The sequence below is a fragment of the Hipposideros armiger genome, unplaced genomic scaffold (assembly GCF_001890085.2).
Source record: "Hipposideros armiger isolate ML-2016 unplaced genomic scaffold, ASM189008v1 scaffold_51, whole genome shotgun sequence".
Classification (NCBI taxonomy): Eukaryota; Metazoa; Chordata; class Mammalia; order Chiroptera; family Hipposideridae; genus Hipposideros; species Hipposideros armiger.
Window position 1 is genome coordinate 864553 of NW_017731401.1, and position 13820 is coordinate 878372.

Genomic DNA, 13820 nt, shown 5'->3' on the forward strand with positions numbered 1-13820 from the left:
TCAGAAACCCTATTAGGCTAACCTATACTCTGTTTAAATAGTGATAACATATTTTTTCAAAAACGTAATTACTCAAGTCAATATTGAATTAAATTTTAGGTTTTATTAACTACTAACATAGTTTCAATAATATGTCCCACTTGTTTAAAAATAAAAAACAGGAGTGGACCTGGTAGAATGGAAAAATGTTGCTAAACCTTGTGTAATGCAGGAAAAACATCCCCCAAAGGAGTGACTCACAAACCAAAAGACCCTTGAAGGAGATAAACAGCCAATCTTAAAAGCAAACAAGTTACGTCAATGTCAGAGCTAAATGAGAATGTAATGATACAATGCATCTGTAGGACTATGCATAACTGTCACTGACTTCAATCATCACTCACCAAGGCATACCAGTAACTCCATCCCACAGGAATGTGCTTTAGTCCTCCTGCATCCGGAGCTCCATACTGAAAAGCAAGACATACAGCATGTCAGAAGTCCTTTGACACAACAACACCACAAACAAATAGGAGACTTTTAGCATCTTTTTAGATCAGTCCCTGAAACATGGTAGGTGCTCACTTCTTCCAAACACATAAACCAGCAAAAAGTAAAGAACACTATAATCTTAGAAACTTCTGAAGCAGGAGTCGGCAAACTACGATCAGTGGGCCAAATCTAGCCTGCCAACTGTTTGGTATGGCCAGCAAGCTAAGACTGTTTTCCAACCACTAAAAAAAACATAAACCCCAGGCCGGCCGAGTGGCACGCTGATTAGGAGTTGGCTTGGGACGCCAGCTCTGAGCAGCAGGGCCCCGATTCAGATCCCACACGAGGGCCAGTGATGCTGTGCCCTCTACAGCTAAGATGGTGAACAACAGCTCGACCTGGAGCTGGGCTGCCATGAGTCGCTGGCAACAGCGTAGGCTGCAGTGGGGCTGGCTGGCAGTGGGTGTGAGCTGCTGTCCATTGGCCGGTGAGCAACTGCCTCACGCCGGAAGAGCGCAATGATAGTGGGCCAGTAAAGCAACGTCCTCCACAACTAGATTGAAGAACAAAAGGACAGCAACTTGTCTGTTCCCCTTCCCCAATCTTTAAAAAAAAAAAAAAAAACATAAACACCATTTAAAAGAGGAATATTTTGTGACATGTGACAGTCATGTAAAATTGAAATTTCATGAATGATAAAGTTTTATTGGAGCACAGCTGTTGGTTTATGTCATGTCTATGGCTGCTTTCATGCTACAATAGCAGAGTTAAATAGTCACAACAAAGACATATGGTCTGAAAGCCTAAACTATTTCCTTCTGGCCCTTTAGAGAAAAAATCCACATGGCTTAGGCTACAGGGCTCATTTTCTGAGCTACAGATGGCATAGACTGAATTGTTCAACTGACTCATAATTAACAATAGTGAAAATAATCTATGAGCTTTCAGCCTATAACTTCAGTTGTCCTGCTGATGAAATTTACTTTTGGAGCTCAACTTACCTGATGAGATGAATAAGTGAAGAGACCACAGACTCATTCCATTTATCTTGACAAGGTTTAATACTGAGTTTTCAAGGCAGAATTTAATCCAAGAATTAAATTTTGGTATTTTAAAGATTTCTCCTAGTTTTGTATACATGTTAGATGATATTTAATATGCAAGTCTAAGTTCTTTTTATGACCCATAGCCTTAACCCAATAACCTTGTATCCACACTTATTTCTCATGATTCCTTTCAAATGGACTCATCTTCCTTTAAACCCACAAGGTTGAAAATTCCCCTAATGATTGTGGGGAGGAGGAGAAGAGGAAAATAAATTTCAGATCAGATGAATTAAGATCTCTAGCAACCACAAAGTATAAGAAAACGTATATCATCTCTCTGTCCTGCATCCCCAGTTGTACTATGAGAGATAACTCCAAACACTCTCACATATGATACTTCTTTTCAGCTTGAACTCTGACTAAAAGCTAAGGCCAATGTGGTGACGTGAGGCCTGCAAACATCCGGCCACAGCAGGTCACAGTGAGTTATCTCTCCATTAAAGCTCGCACACCAACCACTCAGCCATATGCTGTAACCGCCTGAATGGCCAATGCTCTGGGTGCTTTCTCTTTATCACTGACCTCTTCACATTTCGTTCCACTTTTCAGATTAGAAAATGGGTTAAGCATTAAGTTGTTATAATTCAGGAAAGATACAAAGAGGAAAAAAATTCTTCACTCTGATCCTAATAAAGGGGAAATGGAAACAAAGATACCATGACAGTCACATGACAAGCAGAATTCTTGAGGAAAAGGGGAAGGTGCATCAGACAGCAGCAGTCCTAGTACAATTTTAAAATAAATGCTCCCAAGACTATTGAAAAGAATAATTATAGTACCCAAATCATGTAAATACGTTCCTGTAAGTAAGTTCTTACTTAACAGGCAGATCAAGTAAGAACACATACCAAAAACCCTTTAACATGGTTTCATAGATACTAACTAAAAAACAATTAACGTGAATTCATATTTTAAAAGCTGGTTTTTTTTTAAAAAAGGAATAATTAGACCATTCAACATACCTCATTTAAGTATTTCCCTGCAAAAAAGGTTTGATAACCACACATTGATCTGAGGATTGCTGGGAAAGTATAAGGTTCTTGGGTCTTCTGCCAAGACTTACTACTGCAGTTCCCCTCTAAAGTGTTGTTAACAACGTGATGATTATGTGGGTACTTCCCTGTCAGGATACTGGCTCGGCTTGGGCAGCAAAGAGCGCTTGGCACATACTACAAAGGAAACAGAAGCAAAAAGGACATAGTTACACAAGAAAGATGGATTTCTCATCATTTCTAGTGAGAATAAAGAAAGCTGCTCAAAAGTAACTTCAAATTTCTAGTTTCCCATGGAATAGATTTTCTTTACACACAACACGCTTCTGAGCTGCTTTAAGTCCCATAGTGGAGGCAGTAAAACAGATAAAACAAACCAAGAGAACAGATTTCTTTTTCAGCTGGTTTCTTTCTGCAGGATAACGTAACAGTTATTCCAATCTCACCTGCCAAAGAAGTGTTTATATGCAAGGAGCACAGCATGGTGGGAGCTAGGTTTTAACCAAAACTAGACTACTACTTGAATGTAATGTAGCTAAGAAGTAGAGGGTCATTTTCAAGCTGACCTGTGGCTTTATATATTTCCTATATCACCTTGTACATGGGACACAGATTTTTTATTTTCCTACTCTAATTATGTTCCTGTTAGCAACTGTCGTCAATAGATTTACCACATTCTACCCAACAGTATTTGTATAACCCTTAATACACATTGCCACGTCACTTTATAGAAGTTAAGACTAGTTTATACCTGTAACAGCAAGGAAGGAATGCTCACTTGAGCACACCCTTGCCAAAATTACATATTATCCCTTTTAAATTCTGAGCATTTATTTGGCCTTTGAAATTGGATTTGACATTTTTAAATACTGGTGAGGAGGAACCTTCTCCACAAGCATATTGACCAACTGTGTTTATGCGAATGGTGTGTTCATGTGCTTTGTGCATTTTTTCTTCCCAGGCTGTTGGCCTCTTGTTACATAAAATTTGAGTTAAGGAAGGATTCAGTCATGGTACAGATACTTCCCATTTTTTACTTTTGCCTTTTAATTTTGTTAGATATTTGACTTTTATAATTTTTACATTGGCAATTCTTTTAATTCTTTCCCTTTTTTGTTTCCTGACGTATTTTTTGGCCAATACCCACACTGTTTACTGTATCTTCATATTACAGTTTAGTATCCAGTAGAGCAATTTCTTCCTTTAAAAAAATTACTCTGATTTTTCTAACCTAGTTATTATTCCAGATAACTCTGGAATCACTTAATTCAGCATAAAAAAATCTTACTGGGGTTCTGTTAGAATAAACATTTTATAATCTTGTGTCTTCCCACAGGAAATGATGTGCATATCTTCATATTAAGCATTTTTATTATATCACTCACAACTTTCTGTAGCTTTATTTAGGTCTTTACATAGATCTTAAGTAACCATTACTGGCCACCACCAGTCTATATTTTCCCGCTATATGAATGGCATCTTTTCACCCCGTATTTCTCTGGTTATACGGAAGAAAGTTTTATTTTTTCATTTCTACCTTACTAAATTCTATTCAATTTTTTTCCCAACAATTCTCCTGTGCTTTCTAGGTAGAAAATCCAAACAAGTAGAAATAATCATTTTGTCTTTTTCCAATAGTTTTGCCTCTTAATTTCCTACGACTTATGCCAACAACTAGACAGTTGAGAACAACATTAAGTGAGAAGTATGATGCCCTTTTCTCGTCCTGAACAGCAGTGACCCAAGACTTTCACCTGAGCTATAAGGTGTGCTATTTGTTTGAAGTGTTCATTATTAGGATGTATTCTTCCAATAGTTTAATAAATTACCAGGAAAGGATGCTAATTTCAGAGGAGTTCCAAGCCTCTATTGAGATGAACTATACTTATCTTTCTTTCAACTACTGACACCATGTTAGAGGACAGCATAACCACCATTATGTAGTACAGTCGCCCCTCTGTATCTGTGGGTTCCATATTCACAGATTTAACCAGTCGCGCGTTGAAAAGATTGGGGGGAGGGGAGTTACATTGTTGCTAATGTGAACTACGCGGTTAGGTCCATGATATGGCTGCATCTGTAGTGAACATGTACAGGCTGTTTTCCTTGTCATTATTCCCTAAACAATACAGTCTAACAACTATTTCCATAGTATTTACATTGTATTAGGTATTATAAGTAATCTAGAGATGATTTAAAGTATACAGGAGAATGTGCCTAGATTAAATGCAAATACTATGTCATTTTATTTAAGAGACTTCAACATCCACAGATCTGGTATCTGCCGGGGTGGGGGTGGTCCTGGAACCAATCCCTCACAGACACCAAGGGAAGACTGTGCTTACTGTAAGTCAGGCACTGATATAAGTGCTTGCTTTATATGTATCAGTTAACTTAACCTCACAAAAACCCTGAGATAGGTTTTAATAGCCCCACTGACAGAAGTGGAAAAGAAGGGACAGAAAGGTTAATAACTTGCCCAAGGTCACATAGCTAGAAGAGAGGCAGAGAGCACTCCAAACCAGATCCGGCTCGAGTCGGTGCTCTTAAGCATAATACTATGCTGTTGAATGATTTCCTGATACTAAGCTAGGCTACCACTTACGCGGGTATGTGCATGGTTCTTAGATTTGTTAGTATTTTGAGTCTTTGCATCTATGTTTATATACATATATTTGCTTTATATTACATATACTCGGGGTGCCAAAAAAATGTATACACATGACCGTGTATTCATCTTTTGTTATGGTATATATTATTACAATTTTAATAGTTTTTCCCTTTCTTAAAATGTGTATACATTTTTTTGGCACCCTCCGTATATGTATACACATATACACACACATATATTTATTGTTGGTTTTGTTTCGTTGCTATTATCTTTGTTAGGTTTGGCTATGAGGGTTAATGGGGCTTTGTAAAGTGGCCTGCAAGCTTTTACCATGGAACAGTTTACACAGCATGAATGTTATTTGGTTCTTACAATCCATTTTCAAACCACAAACAGTCAGGTTTGAAATAAAATTCTCTAGTTCTGAGTTGTAAATCAGACTGGCTTAGAAAATACCTGTAGTTAATCTTCAATTGATAGGAAGTAATATTTCAATTAATAGAATTTATATCACATTAAATAAAGACCCTCCTTCAGATCAGGCATTTAACTAGGAAAAAACCCCACACAGATAACACTACAGACTACCCCAAAGAGAGTGTGTCTTCTTAGAACATAAACACAATTGCAGTCTAACAAAATTATATTAGCTTCAAAACTTACAGCACTGGCGAAAGTCATCCCCATGTCTCCAATGAGAGCCTTGGTTTTCTTTAGTGGTGTCTGTAAAGTACATAATTATTATCTGTTTAACAATTTCTTCCAATAAACTATAGTTTATTTTTATAACACACAGACCAAAATTCATGCTTTTTGCATCTTATCTCAACCGTTTATTCCCAACTGATCAGCTCCATCTGACATGAAGATACAGCCAAGAGAGTGATTCTGGAGATGAAGCAAACAGGTTTTGCTACTCAGTTCTTTCCTATGCAAAAGTTCAGGGGATCATGACTGCAGGAAGGTAAAGTTCATAGCTGAGGCATTATTCTAGCAATGCTGATTGCAATGTAATGAAATTTTGTGCCCCTTTCTCATTTATCACCAGCCCGCTTATATAGGGCAGAAAGAACTATCTCTATTAATTCATTTTTAGAAGCAAGATATGGGAAACCATATAAAAGGACTGACCTTTATCATAAAAAAAGAGACTGACTCAAATATCAGACATTCAGTGGTAAAGCCCAGATGCACACTTTTCAACTATAAGTTCATGGCCCTCTATACTAGACAAATGACCTCAGGTAAGGACTTGAACCAGGTGGCAAACAGGTGTACACACAACCCTGTCAAGCAAAAGACTAGTCAGAAATTACTTTGTTTATATCTTTGCTTTTTAGCTTTTGTTCAAAATCTAAGACCCTGACAAATATAAAAAACAATATCACATCCTTGAATGAGGATAAATTTGTATGAAGATGGTCATTTAAATACAAATAAAAGGAACATTAATAATCTTTATTCAGATTCCAGACAGCAAGGAAGAACCATTGACGAGGTTCATTTTAGTTGTATTATGAGTCAGTTCGCGATGATTCTCAAGTACCTGTGAAATCTAAGACCACACTGAATGCAGCTTTAAGTGTATTTTGTTGTATAATAATTCCTTAAAGATAAATATATATATATATTAACAAGAGCCTCATTTTCAGAACTGTATGACATTTCCCCATTGTTTTATACATTGGGTTCTCGGAAAAGTCATAATGCCTTTTTGCAACGAAAAACACAGAAAAAATACGTCATGACTTTTCGGACAACCCAATATATCGCAGAAAACCTAAGGAGCCCATAAGCTCGAATGGACAAGAATTCTAACTTAAGAAGAGCTTTGATAAATTTCAGGAGTACATTGATAGTAAGTTCCAAGGAAATGCTAGAGGTATATAAGGTCTTTGCTAACCTTTAGAAGCAATACAACCAGCCATTACCTCCCACAAAACATCACTGGGTGCTACCCACAGGTAAAGAATATTGGGCTGAATAGAACACTGGTTGAAGAATCTGAGCTACAGTGAAGACACAGTGAAGCGAGAATGCAAAGTGTGAGAGAAAGGGCCACGTGAGTTGATTATATGGGACTTAATTCAAATTGTTGGGTAAATATGTGAAACTACTGAAGAGTATCTGATTTACACTAAGACTATACTGGTACTTATAACACATTTGTTAAACACTTAATTTGTGCCACACACTGATCTAGGCAATGGTGGACAAGAGACAGAAGGTCCTTGTCCCAATAATCTTCGTTCTCTTGGGGACTTAAACAACTAACAGGTGAAGAAACAATCATTTTGGGCAGTGAGAAGTGCTACGAATGGAATAAGCAAGGACGATGTGCTTACATGTGGTGGGAGGAAAGGGGGAAACTACTTTAAATGGGTGGTCAGGAATGGTCTCTTTCAGGGGGTCACTTCAGTACTGACAGTCACACGATGAGTCAGCCATGCAAAAGTCCAGGAGAAGATGCTTATCGGCTAAGTGAATAGCAAGTACAAAGGCTGCCAGAGAAGGGAAGAGGCACGTGTGGGGGCAGAAAGGCAAACGGTGCGGCAGAAGCAGTGCAGTAAGGGGAGAGTGGGATAAGACAAGGTCAGAGGGTTAGGTGGAAGCCAGAGGATGATGCAGGGCTGCACAGGAGTCCAGATTTTTAATGTGAGAAATTTATATTAGGAACCATAACCTTTAGATGGCTAATAGTCGTACAAGTGATAACCATAATCTGTGCTTAATCAAACAAGTCCCAAACAAGAAACCACACTACCGAAAATGTGTATGCATGTCCATACTAATCTGAATGCTAACATGGATCCTTAAGATCTAAGCAAAAATGGTGGCTGGTGAGATTAAGGCCATACAACATTCTTTAAGAAGCAGCCAATCTTATATTCGCATATGGGTAAATGTGTTACTCATTCAAAGCAAAATCCCGTCCATAAAAAACCTAAGGACTCATTTACTTTCCTGGATCTCACATATAACTGCTCTGAAATAAAGTTTTGACAATTCTCATAATTCTATAGTTAACTTTTCTTTTAACAATGGAAAGTCATTTTGCTTTAAGCAATGTAAAGACATGATGTACCGATTGTTCTCCTACATTTCATTATGGCTTCTTCCCTCACTTCCTTAAAATGTTGACCAAATGTCACTTTTTCTGAATGATTTTTAAAAGATCAACCTGTGCTTCTGTGAAGAACAGTGTATCTGTCCATCACATCATAATGACATTCAAATAAAATCAAGAAATAGATAGGAACAGTTCCATGGGCAAAAAAAACTAAAAACGGAGTATCCCAGATGATACCTACAACAAATATAGTGAAATATTCAAGATGATGCTGCCACATAAAAGACTATTTCAAAGATGAAAGATTCCCCATTAAACCACAATCATAAAATTGCTATAATCCTTTCACCTGAGTTAGTCTGGGGGATTTACTATTGTTTATTTTGCCAACTATAGCAGCAATTAGTAATTTTTTGGGGTCAGAGACCTCCTTCTTTCCACAAAAATGAAGATAATATACATAAAGTATTACATGTAAAATTAAGGAGTTCATGACCCCACTGGTGACCCTGAATGTCACCTGAAGAATCTCTGATCTATGGTATAAGTAACCATGCTCATGTGGGTATGTGGAATGACACTGGGTAAGTCAGTATGATCACAGTATTCTCCAATAGGAGAAAAAAAGCATGGGGTTCTGAGATCATAAGACACCAGTCTTCGCCCCTCATTAGCTCTATGAACTTTGGCCAAGTGCTTAAAGCCCTCTAAATTACAGTTTCCTCTTCTTTAAAACAAGGACAATACCTACAGTAGAGGACTCCTGTGATAACTGAAGCACAGGTATAAAACACCTCACACTCCGGCTCCAAGTAGGATCTCAAATACTGTTACTGTCTTAGCATTTCCCCTTCAAGTCCTATCTGACAACTAGTCATAGAATATTCTCAAAAAGGCTACAAGATAAGCAAGAATTCTCAAGAGAGTTGGGAGCACTGAATTTGACGTGTTCCCTCCATTCAATTTGGGCTCTTCTGTCAAGTATAAACACCTATAAAAAAGAGCCTGCTATGGTTTAGAGAAGCAAATAGGATTAACATGCTAAGGGGAAGAAACCTCAAATACGTGTACACAGATCACATCTGTGGTCTACAAGAATTGAAGAAACGAAATTCTGAACACCACACCTTATATTTAAGCGATGAATTTTGTTTTCAACAGATATGCGAAAGCTTTACCTTTTAATTATGCTTTAGTCACTAAATGATTATTAATTTCTGGGTAAAATATTTTTCAAGGACACAAAAGATTTTTTTTTTCTAAATGAGTTTTGTGAGGAGGTATAACTGTTGGAATGGTGGAAAAAACAAAAATAAAATCCAGGAGGGCAATTAAGTCAAGACTCGTCAATGTCAACGTGGCTGAGTAGAAACTAAAAGGCAATGAGGCATATGTGGCAGGAAGTGCGGAGTCAAAATGCAAGCATTTTAGACATCAGCTAGAAAAGACTCATATTCTGAACACAGCCCTAAGAAATACATTTTAATGCACACCCCAGAAATATATACGTGTGGATATGCTTACCTTTATCACATGTACCACATAGACATTTTATTTTCTAGTCTATTCCATATGAAAGTGAAAATGCTGGTAGCTACTCACTAAACTGACTTCACACCTCACTAATAAGTTGAAATCAGCAGGATGAAGGACACTGAGATAGGCTACTAGTTACCACACAGTAAAAGGTAGGAATGGCTTGCCTGAAGTGTTTTCATAATCTCAGCATTCAGCGGAAAGCAAAAAGAGAACTGAAAGGAAGAAAGCAACAAAGCACTTGTTCTTAAAAAAAGGAATACCAACCTAAGATCAGAGCACTAGTCAGGATTTTGTCTTGACTGCCGCAACTATTTACGTGCCTTGGGTGAGCCACTTTCTGGGCCTCCATGAATAGGGGGTTGACTGATGTTCTGAGGGTCATAAACGTCAGAACTCTAAGATACGGAAGCAAAATTAACTCTGGGAAAGAATGAAGTTTCAGGACAACTACCCATTTGATATAACATGGAACGACAGTAGCTAATGCATCAGCCAGGTGTTCAATTAAGCTAATTGGATTTTCTTGATTCTTTTGAGGCAAAGCACACCCTGAATAGTTCGAAAACCTACCCTCCAGATTAGTTCATTTCAGCACTTATTTTATACATATCAGCCAGACACTGTACACAGGGACAAAGGTTTCCTAGGTCCTCACGGAAGGGGCTTGACTTGTCCTCTGATCCTCTAATCCCAAAGAAAAACCACCAAGACTTGCATGGTCTTAGCCAGCACCTGCTCCTCATTAGGTCAACCCATCCCTCACTGGCGTCCACCTGTTTATCTTGAGCTATGAACGCCAACTCCGCAGCAGTAAGATCCAAATTAGAAGCTCTGAGTGGTGGGTGTACGTGTGTCAACCCTGAAGAGCAGCGAAGAAAGAAGAGGACATAGACTCCTGCGCCCCCTCAGACCCGCATAAAGGGCCTGGCTTGGTAAAAGCAAAACCTGCCCAGGGTCAAGGCAGCCAGTTCAGGGAGTCGGGGTGGCGACAGGAAAAGGGCAAGAAACCAGAGAGTCAGCCCCAGAGATGGAGGGGCGGGGCAGAAATAGAGAGAAGAGTTACCATGCCGCCGAGCACTTCGTCCTGGTCGTCGGTGAGGAGCAGCACCACATTGGGCCTCTGAGAGCTCGCTGCCACCGGGAGGACCCCCAGGCAGCAGCCTAGGAGAAGCAGCAGCAGCAGCGCTGGGCTGCAGGAGGGCAGGTGGCGGGGGGCGCGCCGCCGGGGCCCACCAGGGACCATAAGCAGGAGACGCATAGTGGACAGGGCTCCGGGGGGACCCCGGTACTGTGCGGAGGGACGCGCAAGAGGCTGAAGGGCGAGTAGCCGCTGAGCCGCAGGAAGAAATGGCTGTACCGTGAAGGCCGGGGGTTGCGGGTCAGGCGTTTTTCTCCCCAGGCGCGATCACGTGAGCCGGGGAGGGGGGCGGGGCACGCCGCGCGGCCACGTGACGGGCGGCCGCGGCGGTGGGGCTGCGGACCAATAAGGGAGGGTGGGCGGGAGCAGCCAGCAGGGGAACCCGGAAGTGGCCCCCCAAGTGGCGAGGAAGCCGGCGGAAAGCGGCACCCGCGTTTACCTCAGGCTCAAGCTCCGGCTGGGTTGTGGTAAGATCTGTTTCTGAGCACTTGGTGCAAAAATTAAAATGGAGGGAAGATAAGATGAAAAGGAGAGGAGAATCAGGTAACAGCGATTAAGGGAAAGCAGGAGTAGACTTACCAGATAAGTGAGATCAGCTGGTGGGCAAAGTCTGGGCTCGACCATGTTTAATTCCCCCAAATCAACGAACACTAATTGAGGGCCTTTATATTTAATCATTTTAAAATTTTCTACAACTCAGCAATTAAATTTTGGAGCTGGCTTACAAGTCAGGTCTCAACTCCAGGCTTGGTTATGTTATTCCTCAGCCGTTAACAGTGGCTTTCAACAAACGCAACAACTTCGGGATGTCCTGGCAGCCTAATGTTCCCTGGTGAATTTTTGAAAGCCCTCTTAGGAGATACTGAAGTATGTGCACATTGAACAAAAACAAAGCCCCTGAACCATGGTCACCCAGCCACATTATTAAGTAATCCTTAGGAGAAAAATTCCATGAAATTGGGCCTCCAGACATTTCTGTGGTAGCTCTAGCCCCAGCTCTCCCATGCCCCTCTGCTGAAGTCTATGAAAACAAATATTCCTGGCAAGGTGAACGAACGGTCAAGCCTTATTCCCAACTCAGAGCAACAGGCTGTACCTCCTGGCTCCTAACAAAGTGTATTTTCTCTAAGCTGGACCATCGAACACAAAAAGTCTTTCAAAACTTGTGAAAACACTATAATGTGTGGACAGGAAAGGGGCCACATGTTAAACCTGACAAGCTCAGGAGACTGAAAATAACCACAGAGGATGGTGTGAATATAAAAATTCTTAACTAAGGTGGGCCATGGCGGGAAGTCACATCCTTGGCCTGTAGCTTCCTTGACAAAGGTCAATCTTTACCCTAAGCCTGTCTGCCGTCTTTTTTGCATCTAAGATAACATACCCTTGCAATATCAGAGTAATTTCTTTTTCTGGACCCCCAGGGGGCACAACCCACCACACCAGAGCAGGAAACTACAGAATCCCTTGTTATCTTGTTCCCCAAATACTATCTCTATGTGCTGTAAAATGCTATTAACTATGCTGTACCCACCAATGTAAAAGAAGTGTGTGTCTATTTTACTTTTTATCCAATCCCAGAGATTTCCCCACTTTGCTTTCTACCACCCCCTTAATCTACAACCAATGGACTTCATGTAACCCTCCTCCTTTGATTCTAGTGTATAAAATAAGTTGCAAAACGGCCATTTTCCAGAGCATTTTCTCAATCCGTTGAGATTTTGCTTCCCGGCAATTGTCAGTTTGGCTCAAATAAACTCTTATAAGTTTTCTCTTAGGCTGGATGTTTGTCGTCAACAACTATAAGGTAAAAATAATTGTGGAAGTACTTTGAAATGCCAAAAGGATGTGTTGCTCCAGTTTTCTACCTGGAGGTACATTCTGACAAGGGAGCCAGAAAGGATCCCATGTAGAACAAAGTTGAGTTGAGCGGACAGAAATTAAGTTTAGGGGAGGCTAAGGCAGCTGGAAGTTGTGGGGCAAGTTCCAAAGAGGAGGAAGCTATGTAGATTAAAAGCTCCATAAATCTGCATAGATAATACTTTTCAGACCTTGTTGAACAAAAGGTGTGCATGCATAGGGTGAAGGCATAAGGTAAGAATGAATAAGATGTAATAATTCTCAAAGGAGTTGGAGATGTTTGAGAATCAGCCAGAGGGAAAGTCTTTCTTAATCATAAGAGGCATTCATCCGAGAACCCAGAAAGGTTATATTTTAGTAGTAGAGCTAAACTATTACAAGTGAAAAGTACTGTACACCTATGATAACAAAGTTTAAATACAGTCTCAAAATATCAAGCTGAGCTGCAAGAAACATAACTTGCCTGCCAAAACAACGTCCCCAATCTTTAAGGAAAGACTACAAAATCTAAATACTCACAATATGAAATTCACAGTGTCCTGCATCCAATAAAAACAGTAAAGACACAGGCCCCCAAACAGGAAAATCTGACCAATAACCAGGAGAAAAATTAGTCAATAGAAACAATAAATGACAGAGATGAAGTAATTAACAAATCAGTGTGTTAAAACACCTAGTATATGGCAGCATTATTTACAATAGCCAAGACTTGGAAACAACCAAAATGCCCATAGGTAGACAACTGGATTAAGAAACTGGTACATTTCTACAATGGAGTATTACTCAGCTATAAAAAAGGATGAAATCATACCATTTGCAATGGTATGGATGGACCTAGAGAACATTATGCTAAGTGAAATAAGTCAGTCGGAGGAAGACAAATACCATATGATCTCACTTATATGTGGAATCTAAAGAACTGAATAAAAGCAAAGCAAATAGAAATAGTCTCAGAGATATAGAGAAAAAAACTGATGGTTGCTAGATGGGAGAGGGGTGGGGATGAGGGAGAAGGGGAAGGGATTAGACAGCA

The 13820-nt window shown here is 39.9% G+C and overlaps 2 protein-coding genes across 2 annotated transcripts in view; one reads left to right on the plus strand and one right to left on the minus strand.

The window, feature by feature from the left end:
* GNS (glucosamine (N-acetyl)-6-sulfatase) overlaps positions 1-11197 on the minus strand; it is a 36118-nt gene extending 24921 nt beyond the window's left edge. The window contains exons 1-4 of the mRNA XM_019640554.1: positions 10853-11197; positions 5844-5903; positions 2540-2746; positions 384-449 (exon numbers count right to left, since the gene is read on the minus strand). Coding sequence (XP_019496099.1) covers positions 384-449; positions 2540-2746; positions 5844-5903; positions 10853-11047 — 528 coding nt within the window. The 5' untranslated portion in view covers positions 11048-11197. The remainder of the gene's footprint in view (positions 1-383; positions 450-2539; positions 2747-5843; positions 5904-10852) is intronic.
* Positions 11198-11316: 119 nt separating this feature from the next.
* TBC1D30 (TBC1 domain family member 30) overlaps positions 11317-13820 on the plus strand; it is an 88862-nt gene continuing 86358 nt past the window's right edge. Inside the window, exon 1 of the mRNA XM_019640548.1 lies at positions 11317-11394. The gene's annotated coding sequence lies outside the window, so the exon portion shown is untranslated. The remainder of the gene's footprint in view (positions 11395-13820) is intronic.